Source organism: Vigna angularis, chromosome 2 (genome assembly GCF_016808095.1).
Source record: "Vigna angularis cultivar LongXiaoDou No.4 chromosome 2, ASM1680809v1, whole genome shotgun sequence".
Classification (NCBI taxonomy): Eukaryota; Viridiplantae; Streptophyta; class Magnoliopsida; order Fabales; family Fabaceae; genus Vigna; species Vigna angularis.
The window spans coordinates 46,536,754-46,549,661 of NC_068971.1; the positions used below are offsets into that span (position 1 = coordinate 46,536,754).

General features: G+C 35.5%; 3 protein-coding genes across 3 annotated transcripts; 1 reads left to right on the top strand and 2 right to left on the bottom strand.

Annotated features, from left to right (window-relative positions):
* The first annotated feature begins 499 nt into the window (after positions 1-499).
* On the top strand, positions 500-3,306 carry LOC108326837 (sedoheptulose-1,7-bisphosphatase, chloroplastic). The gene is made up of 8 exons (XM_017560415.2): positions 500-712; positions 874-993; positions 1,131-1,316; positions 1,868-1,949; positions 2,055-2,276; positions 2,540-2,640; positions 2,728-2,799; positions 2,923-3,306. The coding sequence occupies exons 1-8, from the start codon at positions 614-616 to the stop codon at positions 3,202-3,204; spliced, it is 1,164 nt and encodes a 387-aa protein (XP_017415904.1). The 5' UTR covers positions 500-613; the 3' UTR covers positions 3,205-3,306.
* A 2,502-nt stretch (positions 3,307-5,808) lies between these two features.
* On the bottom strand, positions 5,809-8,581 carry LOC108328044 (endoglucanase 1). The gene is made up of 7 exons (XM_017561821.2): positions 8,191-8,581; positions 7,888-8,097; positions 7,569-7,769; positions 7,369-7,461; positions 7,095-7,256; positions 6,723-6,834; positions 5,809-6,479 (listed from the first exon to the last, which is right to left on the bottom strand). The coding sequence occupies exons 1-7, from the start codon at positions 8,500-8,502 to the stop codon at positions 5,980-5,982; spliced, it is 1,590 nt and encodes a 529-aa protein (XP_017417310.1). The 5' UTR covers positions 8,503-8,581; the 3' UTR covers positions 5,809-5,979.
* Positions 8,582-11,027: 2,446 nt separating this feature from the next.
* LOC128195593 (uncharacterized) lies at positions 11,028-12,054 on the bottom strand. Its single transcript, XM_052873698.1, has 2 exons — positions 11,743-12,054; positions 11,028-11,654 (listed from the first exon to the last, which is right to left on the bottom strand). Exons 1-2 carry the CDS (start codon positions 11,916-11,918, stop codon positions 11,138-11,140), a joined length of 693 nt encoding a protein of 230 aa, XP_052729658.1. The 5' UTR covers positions 11,919-12,054; the 3' UTR covers positions 11,028-11,137.
* Between the last annotated feature and the right edge of the window lie 854 nt (positions 12,055-12,908).

Consider the following 12,908-nt stretch of genomic DNA (forward strand, 5'->3'; position numbering starts at 1 on the left):
CAGTTTTGCTTAAAACGAACGTCCGCTCATCTGCTGACACCTGCATTCCACTATCTAATTTTCGGATCCTCATTGCTTGACACCTGGCGTCCGTTCAGAGGGGTTTTTGGGTGCGTTTTTAATGGTTCTGACAGATATACTTTTGCTTTAGTTTATTTTTGTTAACACGAATATTTTTTAGATTAAATTTACCTCATATTCCTTTATCCTAATCTCAATAAATTGTTATTCTTTAATCTAAACTATATTTTCATTGCTAAAAAGTGAAGAAAAATAGGAGCGACCACAGCACACGTATGCAGAAGACAGAGTTCAACACAAGTGAGATACTAACAAACAGTGGTGACTAGCATCTCCCCCACCATATCTCGTTTATAAAGGACCATAGCACAACCACATAAATACATGCGATGCTAAATATTCATACCAAAATGCAGCTTCATTAGCCTATCTACTCTGCACCTGCCACGTGGCACTACACACATAGTTAGCCACATATCTAAAATTGCTATCCCCTCCTCTCCCTCTTAGTCTCTCTATCTATCTATCAATCAATGCAATAACATCAAACAACACAACATCATCTTCAACCTTTGGACATCCTCTTGTAGCCATGGAAACTGGTATAGCATGCTACACCCGCGGGCCTTTCTTACCTACTGTTTCTTCCAAGCACTCTCCACCATCCATCTCTCCATCTTTTGGCTTCAGGGTATGCAGATTGAATCTTTTAAATTATACTTTCAAAGTGTTATATACCAACCATGCAGCTTTTTCTTTCTTTCTGCAACTAAATTCTTTATATGAGATATCAAGACACTGCATTCAAGGAAAGAGGATATATGTTTAAAATGAACTTGTTTGCAATGATAGAGTCTGAAATCAAGCTCTTTCTTTGGAGAATCGCTAAGGGTGGCATCCAAATCGACACTGAAGGTTTCAAAGACAAAGTCTACTTCAGTTGTAACCAGATGCGAAATTGGTGACGGTCTGGTGAGTTATCTATACAGTGCAAAGTCCATATCCTAGTCTATATACACTTGCTGAATGCGTTGTGTCAAAGTAGCAAACTTTTGGTATTTTGGTTCACATGCACGTGAAATTAAGATGTTGGTGTTTGTGTATTGTAGGAAGAATTCCTTACAAAAGCAACACCAGATAAGGGGTTGATCAGGTTGTTGGTGTCCATGGGAGAGGCACTAAGAACAATTTCCTTCAAAGTGAAGACGGCTTCTTGTGGCGGAACGCAGTGCGTTAATTCTTTTGGGGACGAGCAGCTTGCAGTGGATATGCTGGCTAACCAGCTCCTTTTTGAGGTTAGACCAGTACTTTTGCAATAAGTTTCTACCCAATTAAACAATCAACATCAGTTATAGTTTAACCAACTAACCCAATTCATGCAATCTTGATTGGTGCAAGATTATAAAATGATATAGTAATATGCAAGAATAATTTCTCATGAATAGAAGTAGTATTAGTAGCAGGACAAAGAGTACTTTGGTTATCATGGTGGGATCTCTCCTTCGAAAACTTTTCATCGACAATTTTATTTCTCCGAAGTTCATTTATGAAAACCAGTTCAAATGATTTCTTAGGGACACTCTGTTATGGTATGACCAGGATAGGTGATGAAATTCTATCTTACAAAGAACCGAGCTTTTGGAGTTTTTTGTCAATTATATGCATGTAAAATTTAATAGATTTTCATCATCAATTCAAAAGTTTTTGCATTGACAATCAATCAAAAGTCATTATTAGTATACTTTTTAATACAGTTAACATAAAAGCCGATGATAAATATATCATAAATAGATATCTTATTTTCAATGTGCAATGAAAGTGACATCTTCAATGTTGTATTGTAAAGGCCTTGAATTACTCCCATTTCTGCAAGTATGCTTGCTCTGAAGAAGTACCAGAGCTCCAGGACATGGGAGGTCCAGTTGAAGGTCTGCCATCATAATTATGTTAAACTGGCAATTGAATTGAGGTCTGCCTCTATTACAAAATGTAACTTTTGAGGTGATGCATTTGTGTGAATATGCAACAAACAGGTGGATTTAGTGTTGCATTTGATCCCCTTGATGGTTCCAGCATTGTGGACACAAACTTCACAGTAGGCACCATTTTTGGTGTGTGGCCGGGAGATAAGTTGACTGGGGTCACGGGAAGAGATCAAGTTGCAGCAGCCATGGGGGTTATGGGTCCTAGAACCACATATGTGCTTGCTATAAAAGGCTTCCCAGGCACCCATGAATTTCTTCTTCTTGATGAAGGTAAGATAAGATTTATTACAATCCAGTAAGCAGTAGTCACACATTACTCCATGGTTATTTAAAATGGAACTTGTCGTTGTCAATGACTTGCCACACTACTATTGTTTTTCGTAAGTTTGTCTCTGGATTGAAGACGGTGTTTCCACCATTAAGTTTTAGTGGTTTAAGATCACAGTGAACTTTTACTTATACATCTCGGCTTAATCATTTTAGACAAACTTCATCACATGACAAAAATATCAAATGTATATTTCATATATCAGGAAAATGGCAGCATGTCAAAGAGACCACAGAAATTGGAGAAGGAAAACTGTTTTCTCCAGGAAATTTGAGAGCCACATCTGACAACCTCAATTATGCTAATGTAACTGTATTCTCATACCAGTAAAGGAAGATTTTAGTGTTATAACGATGTTTAATATTACTTACAGCTTTCTTTTTCATCGAACAGTTGATCAACTACTACGTGAATGAAAAATACACATTGAGATACACTGGAGGAATGGTGCCGGATGTCAACCAGGTTCTTTTCTTAATCATGCATAATGTTTTAAGGCGGAGCAGCTTTGTATATTCTTTGAGACATGGATGTTCTGTCAACCTAGTATAACAATCCGTATGCTTTAAGAATTTCATCTGTCTGCAGATTATTGTAAAAGAAAAAGGCATCTTCACTAACGTGGCATCACCATCTGCCAAAGCCAAGCTGAGACTTTTGTTTGAGGTAGCTCCCTTAGGGCTCTTGATTGAAAACGCTGGAGGTTACAGCAGTGATGGTTATCAGTCTGTGCTGGACAAAGTGATAAGTAACATTGATGAGAGAACTCAAGTTGCTTATGGATCCAAGAATGAGATCATCCGGTTTGAAGAAACACTATACGGTGAATCCAGGCTCAAGGGTGGTGTAGCTGTTGGAGCAGCTGCTTAATCTGTTAGACCAACAATTCATTGTCAATTTTATATGCCTCTACAAAATATATATGCTATCTTCAGACAACTACCTGCAATTTAGTCACATATTTTCTGTTTATCACTATAAAGTTAATTTTATGCTGGTATCACTGATTAGATCAAGAAAACTAAAAAACTACATGAAAAACAATCTAAGTAGTTAAAACAGCCGAACAAAGATTTATTATATCTGAAACATTACTTTTCCTATAAATTAATGGTTACCAAGGCCATTGGTGCATTCTACAAGCAGTTACAGAGACCATGATCTCAAATGGCATAGGTAAAAAAGGAGCTGATTGCTCCAAACGAGAACACGATTCCTTAAGATACCTTTGGATTTTGTTTTCTTTCTTACAGAAAAACAAAAATATACAATATCATTGTTAATCATGATAAAGAATGATTAAGCAAATGGCTGGCCACACATTCATTCCTGCCAAATGTAAGCACATCATGTATTGCTGCAAGTAGTAAGCCATGAGTTGAAATAATTGGATCGTTCATTTGTATCTTACAGAGCAATCACTCAATCCTCAAGTTTTGAAGCATTTCAAATAACTTTCTCGTTTCATCAAATCAAACATCAACTTCAAAACATACTTTAAATAGGTAGCAAATATTCAGAGGACATTAACTCTGTCATGCAAGATTATTTAAGATAGATAAATAGGTTTGAATCGTAGCTATCACTAAATATAATTTAAGAGATAAATCAAACTAATGAAAATGATTATTTATGTAAGTGATTTAGTTTAATTGATGTAGTGGCGATGTGTATTTTTTTTAATAAATTTAGTCTTTTATTCGTATCTTTTCAGAAATTTCACATTTAATCTTCAACATTTTACTTAATAGTTTTAGTTTCTCGAACAAGACTAGTTCTGGACCTTTAAGTTTTGTATTTTGTTAGTTTTAGTCTCTCATATCAGGTATTACTTTTAGTTTCTCTACTTCAGTTAATGTGATTAAATGTTATTAAAACAATTTTCTTTTGTTAGATTATAAGACAAATAAAAAGAGAAAACATGGAAAACAACGTACAAACATTTATAACTTTTAATAATTGAACAATTTCATAACTCTTATTTATGGCAGTTTAAATTATTTTTTTAAATGAATCAATTTCTTTATATCTTTAAATTGGGTTAAGACGGTAAGAGTGTGAGATAGAATGATTGAACTAATTATTGTTGATTTAGGTGGGTCAGCTTAACCAATCACGAGTTTATCCTAGATGTGTTGATTGTAAGTCTAATATTTGAGTACGTTTTTCACAACTCTAGCTAAATTGGTAAACAAATTATATAGGAATTCATAAAGAAAATATTGTCAAAAGATTAAAACTGGTTAGAAAAATATTGAGAACTAAAGGTGAATTTTGTAATATAATAAGGAATTAAAACAAATTTTACCCAATAGAAAATTATATATGACTTGTAAGTCACATTTTTGTTTCAAAAAGTGGAGTTGAGAGAGTGAAAAATAATAAAAACAAATGAAAAGATAATGAAAAATGAGGTTATTTCAATTAAAATAAAAAAAATGAAAAATGAAAGAAGATGAAAAAAAATGTTTGTGATAGTTATAAGTTATTTGATAGATATAATAGTTTTTAGAAAATATATAAAATAATACATTTATAAAATAATCAAAACTATTTTACTATTAGAAATTATTTTTTTTAATATTTAAATTATATATTTTATTATTATTATTATTATATATTATCATTATGTTTATATATATATATATATATATATATATATATATATATATATATATATATATATATATATATATATATATATATATATATATATATATATAACGTAATGGATTATCATCTACGTTTATGCATATGTAAAATAGATTATATTTGTTCAAATAAATTGTGTTTGACAAGAATAAATGCGTAATTTTATACATCAACATATGTGTCATACCATCCCTTACTAACGACCTTTAACAATAAGAACTAAAAATATTAATTAAAGATATTTTTGAAATTAAAAGCAGTCAAATATTTATATAAGTATTATAAATAATATATCTAAAACTTTAGGAATTAAAAAATATATTTCACATTTTCAATAATTCATATTTTTTCAATATTTTACCAAAGTTTATTAAAATGTCAGTTTCTTATTTCTAACTTTTAATATATATTTCTAAAAATATAATACTTGTTGATTTAGTGTTTTATTTTTTTTAAAAAAAGAGACAGATTTATTATAGTTTATAATACACAAATCAAACTAATGAAAAGAAGATAATTTTATTTAAGTATGCTATTTTAAACATTAAGGTACGTGTATATTTTAGGATTGTTGTCCTGAAAAATATCTTGGTTAAAAGTTTTGCTATTACGACAATGTGTCATTAATTTGTCAAAATAATTATACGTTGACTTGTTTTAAAAAATACCAAGGGAAAATTAAAACAAAAATCATCATAGCATGTAACAAGAAGAACTAATAAGTCTCAAATACATGTTTAATTTATAAATTTTAATAAATATTTAAACTTATAAACGAGAAAATTACTTTATAAAAGACTTTTTGTAGTTAGAAGAGAATAATAGATTTGAGAAAAATCATTACTTGTCAATGTCACCTTCGGTGGAAACATTCATCACGGACCTAAACGATATGGGGCCAACGCCATACTGAGATTCTTCTAATTAAATACAAGCGTCAACTACAGGCACTAGTGTTACTACACTACTATTGTTTATTTTTCATAACTATTCCTAATAATAGGTTGGTGGTTTAGCAGAGAAATAGGCAAGAGCACCTACAAAGGGTGCATTGATGTACGTTGCTGGCTCTGACTGCTGATAGTTGTTTCGATCATCGGAGAAGTTATCATTGCTATCAGGACCACCTACGATGGCTCCAACAAGCTCATTTGGATTGGGAGAGCCTGCATAGAGATATTGAAACCCCTCGTTGCAGGAAATGTGCTGAGTCCTGGAACGAACCGAAGGTAGAGAGGAACCTCTGTGATGGACATGCTTTGGGTAATTCTCCCCAAAACCCACCATATACGACATCTTTCTTGGATTATCGCCCAAAACGTAATCAACTTGTGTTTTGGCTAGTGCTACGAGGTTTTCACCCGTGACCGTTGAAGTCCCACATCTGACAACGCCCCCGTTTGCAGAAAGATACTTAGCGTATGTCAACAGAAGGAGACTCGTCGATGTCACATACTGCAAATTGCTCTCGCTCCCCTTGTAAAGAAGCCCCCCTGCACAATTTCACAGTAAAATGTTTCACTGAAAACATCAAATAAAACAATGAATGATGACTTTTTATTAAACACAACAATTTTTTTTCTTTTCTGAATTAAAGATTTTGTTAGTCGTACGGTAAATAGTCGTAAAAAAAAGAATTCTTGTGTCTGTGAAAATATTATTGCTCTCCTTTTACTTTCTCAATCATTTTTCTAATGAACCATCAGGATAAATATTAAATAATCGAGATTTTTTACCTCGGGTGTACTGAGCCTGAGAACCAGGTATTCCAGACATTAGCGAACAGATGTAATTATCTGAATGTGCCTTGTATAATTGGAACTCTTCTGAATTTTTCTCCAAGAATTCCTGACATCGAGTCCATGCAAAATGAACTTTGTAAGTGACACATATATACAAAGTTTGATGGCATGTAGGGTCACATAAAATGAATTTAGAATCTCCTTGCAACCTAAAATCAATTTGTATGTTTAACTTTTATCTGGTCTATTCTTCAAAAGGTAAATGTTTTACAAGTTTATTTTGTTTATGAAAAAAGTTCAGTTTTTTCCCCTAAATATAAAAAATCTATCTACAGGAAATTTGAGTTGAAAGTAAACAGAGGGTACCTTGGAAAGGAGGATTTTATTTCCGGGTCGCTTGTCATCCCAGCTGAAGGAGAAACCATCATCATCGGCACCTAAAATGTGGCCATTGGATCGAATATATTGCATGTATGAGCTAGTTCCTGAGGCTTTATAAATCCATGATGCACCCCACAGAAGTTCATCCTATTTATTTAGCATTTACAACAAAAACAAGTCCAATCAGAACCCATGTATTCGTGCCACATGTTTCATTGTTACAAATATAATTAAGTTTTTGAAGCTATGTGTGCCTTACATGGTATCCGGAGTAAGAGCAGTAGAATGGACAGACAACAGAACCAAGAGAATCACTGTAAGAACCCCTGTAACGGTCTGCAAAATTGAATACCTGAAAAGAAACATTCAGACTGATTAATTAGACAATTAACATACAGAACACTTTAGCTAGCAAGAAATGAAAATGGAGGAACAGTTTTTTTTATATTTATTAATTACTTTGATGGCTGCTTGAAGCAATTTGGAGGAATACGCTGGATCCGAATCTCCGAATACTATTGAAGAAGCTGCCAGTGCAGCTGCTGTCTCTGCTGCTACATCCGATCCTGGGTTTTGAGCTGATACCTTATACACATTGCGTGGAGTGTCCATATCTTCAGGCCTTTCCCAACACTTGTGATCCATGTTCGGGTCTCCTACCTGCATTAATCAACCTCTCGTTCATTTCTAGCAATTTCTTTCATGGTTTTTCTTAGAAATTTTGCACCAAACTAAGCATGGAACTTAATTTGGTGGCTGTTAGATAAAGTATGCTCACTTGGACATATAATGTGTCAGGGGTGGTGGTGGCAGCCTTAAGAAGGTAATCTGTGCTCCAGCGGATAGCAGCTCTAGCGTTTTCAATCTGGTCCATCATTGAGCTTCCAAATTCAATCACACTCCACGCTAACAATGTTGTAGTAAAGGCCATCGGCAACCCAAACTTAACGTTATCTCCAGCATCATAATAACCACCGACCAGGTTTACCTGAATTACAACATTAATCGTTATTAAACTCTCAGTGAGCAAAACTATTCGACAGTTTAGTTTAAAATTCTAATTACATATAAATGTATATACATGATAAGAAGAGCCGTCGGACAATCCAGAATCTCCCCTCCATGTTAGTCGCTGGTTGGAAGGCAATTGTCCAGACCGTTGTCCCTCAAAGAAGAGAATGGATTTCTCAAGAGCCTCCTGGTATTCTTGAGATGTGAATGCTAAGCTTGGTTGATGAAACGAAAAACATAATATTAACAACAGAAAGTGTAACATCAGTGAAAATGTGGTCGCTGAAGCCATTCCTTTTCGCATGTGCACTTGTGAGACAGACAGAATTAGAGGCTTCAGAGAATTGAGTGATGGTTTGTTTATATTTATAACGTGGGACATGGGAGATTAGTTAACTAGTCATCGGGTATATATGGATTAATTAACACCAACTTAATTGTTTCAAAAGTTGTCATTTTCAGTGGTAATATTGGACTCAGAAGATTTTTTTCGTTTTGTGGTTTAAAAAGAAGGGTTGGATAGGTCACATGATGAACTGTGGCAAACGGGGCTAGCAGAAAGTCCAAACATGTGATTGCTTTATGGAACACTTGAGCTGAAGATAAGCCATTTTCTGGTGAATACATTGAAAATAAATGGACGTTTGATTAGGATATAGTAGTTATGTTACTGTGGTTATTATTGGCGAAACTTACGCCAGGAAATTGGACTTAAAACTAGTTAGAAGACGGGTATCTTGGAGAAGTGAAATTTGTCTGTAGCAAAGGGAGGAAGTCACGGACACAAAAATAGGAGTCACATGAGGAAATGAAGGAGTTGACGGCCAGGAGTACGTAGCGAAAGAGAGACGGGTGCTGTAGAAGGTTTGCATGAGAACATTTTAATGAATATAGAAATGCCAAAGAACCAATAAGAAGAACCATGATGTGTATCACGTGACAGGGATGTTCACATGAATGGTCAAGGATTCGTGCATTTTTCGGTGGGAAGAGAAAAGAGATGCATCTTCTGTGAATTGCATGAGAGAGGAAGAGATGTGCTCAACACTTTTGTTTATTAAATTCTAAATTTTGAAATTGGATTGCCATTTGATTTACAGCATCCGTGATTTCAGAAAAATTATTTACGACAACAAAAGTTCATCTATACTCCTACAGACTAAAAGTATCAAGTTTATAAAATATATGATGTGATAAGAAGAAAGATAGAAAGAAAAGCTAAGTGCTTAATAAATGTATATAAAATAGGTTTAATCCTTTTCTACATCCCTATTTATATACGAATGTCTCAATTGGGTCCTCGTTTCTTAAAGTGTATCAAAATGGTCCCTAATTTTGGAAATTGATATCAATTGAGTCCTTCCCGTTAAGTTGGCTGGACGGCGTTAAAAAAATTGATGAGTGAGATGCTGAGATGACGAAATGTTACTGACGTGGCATTGACCTGGCTTAATGGTGAGTTTTTTAGATTTAAAAAACGTGAAATTTGTAAATCAAAACGCAACGTTTTGATTTTTAACATAAACAACGAAAGCTTTATGAGAAGGAGGAATCCCTAAATTGAAGAAATCCCCAAATCGGTTGACGCAGGTGGGTGGGTTTAAGAACGTCGTTGTTCGACGCAGGTAGGTGGGTTTAAGAACGTAGTTGTTCGTCGCAGGTGGGTGGGTTTAAGAACGTCGTTGTTCGACGCAGGTAGGTGGGTTTAAGAACGTAGTTGTTCGTCGCAGGTGGGTGGGTTTAAGAACGTAGTTGTTCGAAGACGATGTCGAAGGAGCATTCTTGTTGTTCGTCGACATGCAGTGTGTGGCGGAAGGAAAACCGTAATTTGTGTTCACCGATTTGCCACTGTGGACTGAGATGCGCGCTGAGAACTGCTAAAACTTTGAAGAATCGTGGCAAGCAATTTTGGGGATGCTCGAAGTATAAGATATGATTTATTTGACGTTTGTATTATGTGGAAGTGTTTTTGAGAATCGATTGTTGTTTATACAGAGTGGTGCTGAAGAGGGTGGTTGCAACTACTTCAAATGGTTCAATGATGTTGTGGAAGAGGAAAGGGGGAAATGCTTGAAGTGTGAAGGAAACAAAGAAAGTTCGGTGCACAGTGAAGAAATGGATAGTTATAGGAAAATTTTAGTTAAGTTTGAGAAATCTTTGTTGGTTGTTCAGAACTGGATGAAGGTGTTGATATTTTTGGTTTTTCTTTTATGTGTAATAAATACAATTTGCGTATCAATGTTGATGAGAATGGGCTGATGGGTTGTAACCGTGTTGTACTTTTCTTCCATTTCAATGAAAGTCAGACTTCTTACTAGTTAAAACTTTATTTTTGTTATGAAATGTGATGAGTCTAAAAAAATGTTTGCATATCTAAGGTGTTTTTAGGAGTCTGTGGACGAGCGTCTTTTTTGTCGCTGAGGGAGCGTTCTCTAATGCGTACACAGTGGACGAGCGTCTTTTTTGTCGCTGAGGGAGCGTTCTCTAATGCGTACACAGTGGACGAGCGTCCACAGTGGACGAGCGTGCTCTTATCGCTTGGCCAGCGTCCTCTCAAGTGTCCACAGTGGACGAGCGTCTTTTTTGTCGCTGAGGGAGCGTTCTCTAATGCGTACACAGTGGACGAGCGTCTCTTTTGTCGCTGAGGGAGCGTTCTCTAATGCGTCCACAGTGGACGAGCGTCCACAGTGGACGAGCGTGCTCTTATCGCTTGGCCAGCGTCTTCTCGAGTGTCCACAGTGGACGAGCGTCTTTTTTGTCGCTGAGGGAGCGTTCTTTAATGCGTACACAGTGGACGAGCGTCCACAGTGGACGAGCGTGCTCTTATTTACAAAACAAGACATAAAAATTATTTACAAAAGAAGACAAAAAAAGAGGATTTAACATCAAAATTAGCATTATCAGCTGTGTAATTAACATAAGATAACCAAAGTACTGTCTAATACAAAAAGAGCACGAAGTTGCTGTCTAATACAAAGAGACATTAAAAAATACATTAAAGTTGTTCATTTATCCCCTTAAACTGCAGCTTCTTCTTCATTTGATGATGGGATGTTTGGTTGAGTTGATGGGGTACTTTGTTGTGTTTGTTGTGCTTTGGTGCAAGAAGTCCTGTTGTGGCCGAGTTCCTTACAAATGCCACATCTTTTCTTTAAACCACCCTTCCTCATTCTTTTGTCATCCTTCACCAACTCCCATTGCTCCAACCTTCGCTTCTTCTTTGGTCTTCCAGGCAAAGTTCTTTTTGGTGGAGGGAGAACATCTTCATATGTGGTAATCTCCCACATATTGTTACCATTTATTGGATAGATAATTGAAGAGTATGTTTCTTCATATGTTGACTTCCTAAAGCAACATGGAATGAATTCCTCTGCATCAAGATTTAGGAATTTCATAGCAGCTAACGAGTGGCAACATGGTATGGCAGTGATTTCCCACTTCTTGCATGTACACAAATTTTCATCTAAATTGACTACAAATTTGTCACCGGCTTGGGACACATGGCGAACTTCAAAAATCTTGTTTGCTGACCAGCTGTAAAATCAAAACAAGAAACACATTATAATCATAAACCACTAACACATTTTAAAACAAATCATAAGTGAACAAACCTCATTCTTACCACGGTATCCAATATTTAGTTAACTGAGACTCCTTCTTTAGTCTACTCTTGATTTTTGGACAAATGTTCCCAGAAAGTGATTGACTTTTTGTCCTGTTAGTTGCCCATCTCTTCATCAAGTAAAGCCGGATTTCCTCCATCATGGTTACGATTGGCTTAGACCTTGTATGCACCATTACACTATTGAAAGCCTCCGACAAGTTGTTAACCAAAGTATCACACTGAGCCTTGCTGCTAAATCTTGATCTTGACCAGTACCTACAACATATATATGTTCATCAATGTTACTGTGAATATTTGGCAGATTTTTAAGAATAGAAATTTAAATACAAACCTGGGAGGGATTTTTAACAAGTATTTGAAAGCCTCATTGTTAAGCTGTTTAATATTTCTCATTTCTGCTTCCCATGCTTGTGGATGGGTTGCTGTAGCTGCCTTCCACATCAAACGCTTGAGTTGTTTTCCAGGGAATTTCTTTCTAAAATTAGCGTATAAGTGCCTAACACAGAAACGTTGATCAACTTCAGGCACTACTTCTTGTACAGCTTGTAGTAGTCCCTGTTGAATCAAATTATGACAGTGTTGTTAGAGATATGATTTCAACCTCAAAGATAATTAACATAATCGGGGAATAGGTCATGTGCATTACCTTTTGCTGGTCCGACATGAATGTAAATGATGAACTTACTTCCTCCCCACCGAGATCTTCAACCAGAAATTGGAGGAACCATTTCCAAGTATCCTTGTTCTCTACTTCGACCACGGCATACGCAAGAGGTAACATTTGATCATTTGCGTCTCTACCAACAGCAGTTAACATTTCACCACCATACTTTCCTTTCAGAAAAGCACCATCCAACCCAATTATTGGCCTGCAGGACACAAAACTATCCTTGCAGGCCTTTAGACATGTATAAAACCTCATAAAACTGATTCCATCCACATTCTCTTGAACTTTGACTTTTACTGTGGATCCTGGATTACGAGCTAAAACCTCATTGGCATAATCATAAATCCTTCTATATTGGTCTTTGAAAGACCCATCAACATTTTCTGAAGCAATGGCCTTTGCCCTATAAGCCATACATCTAGATACACCTACATTCCATTTTCGATTTATCTTCTCACGAATTTCCTTTCCCTTTACTTGTGGATTTTCTCTAACA

What these genes read in the sequence shown, in the direction of transcription:
- LOC108326837 (XM_017560415.2), top strand. Translation starts at nt 614, where the DNA reads ATGGAAACTGGTATAGCATGCTACACCCGCGGGCCTTTCTTACCTACT. An exon ending in CATGGGAGGTCCAGTTGAAG is followed by an intron (nt 1,950 to 2,054) that starts GTCTGCCATCAT and finishes TGCAACAAACAG; the next exon opens with GTGGATTTAGTGTTGCATTT. An exon ending in ACAACCTCAATTATGCTAAT is followed by an intron (nt 2,641 to 2,727) that starts GTAACTGTATTC and finishes TTCATCGAACAG; the next exon opens with TTGATCAACTACTACGTGAA.
- LOC108328044 (XM_017561821.2), bottom strand. Translation starts at nt 8,502, where the DNA reads ATGTCCCACGTTATAAATATAAACAAACCATCACTCAATTCTCTGAAG. An exon ending in CCGACGGCTCTTCTTATCAT is followed by an intron (nt 8,098 to 8,190) that starts GTATATACATTT and finishes GTTGTAATTCAG; the next exon opens with GTAAACCTGGTCGGTGGTTA. An exon ending in CTGACACATTATATGTCCAA is followed by an intron (nt 7,770 to 7,887) that starts GTGAGCATACTT and finishes TGATTAATGCAG; the next exon opens with GTAGGAGACCCGAACATGGA.
- LOC128195593 (XM_052873698.1), bottom strand. Translation starts at nt 11,918, where the DNA reads ATGGTGCATACAAGGTCTAAGCCAATCGTAACCATGATGGAGGAAATC. An exon ending in ACTAAATATTGGATACCGTG is followed by an intron (nt 11,655 to 11,742) that starts GTAAGAATGAGG and finishes TTGATTTTACAG; the next exon opens with CTGGTCAGCAAACAAGATTT.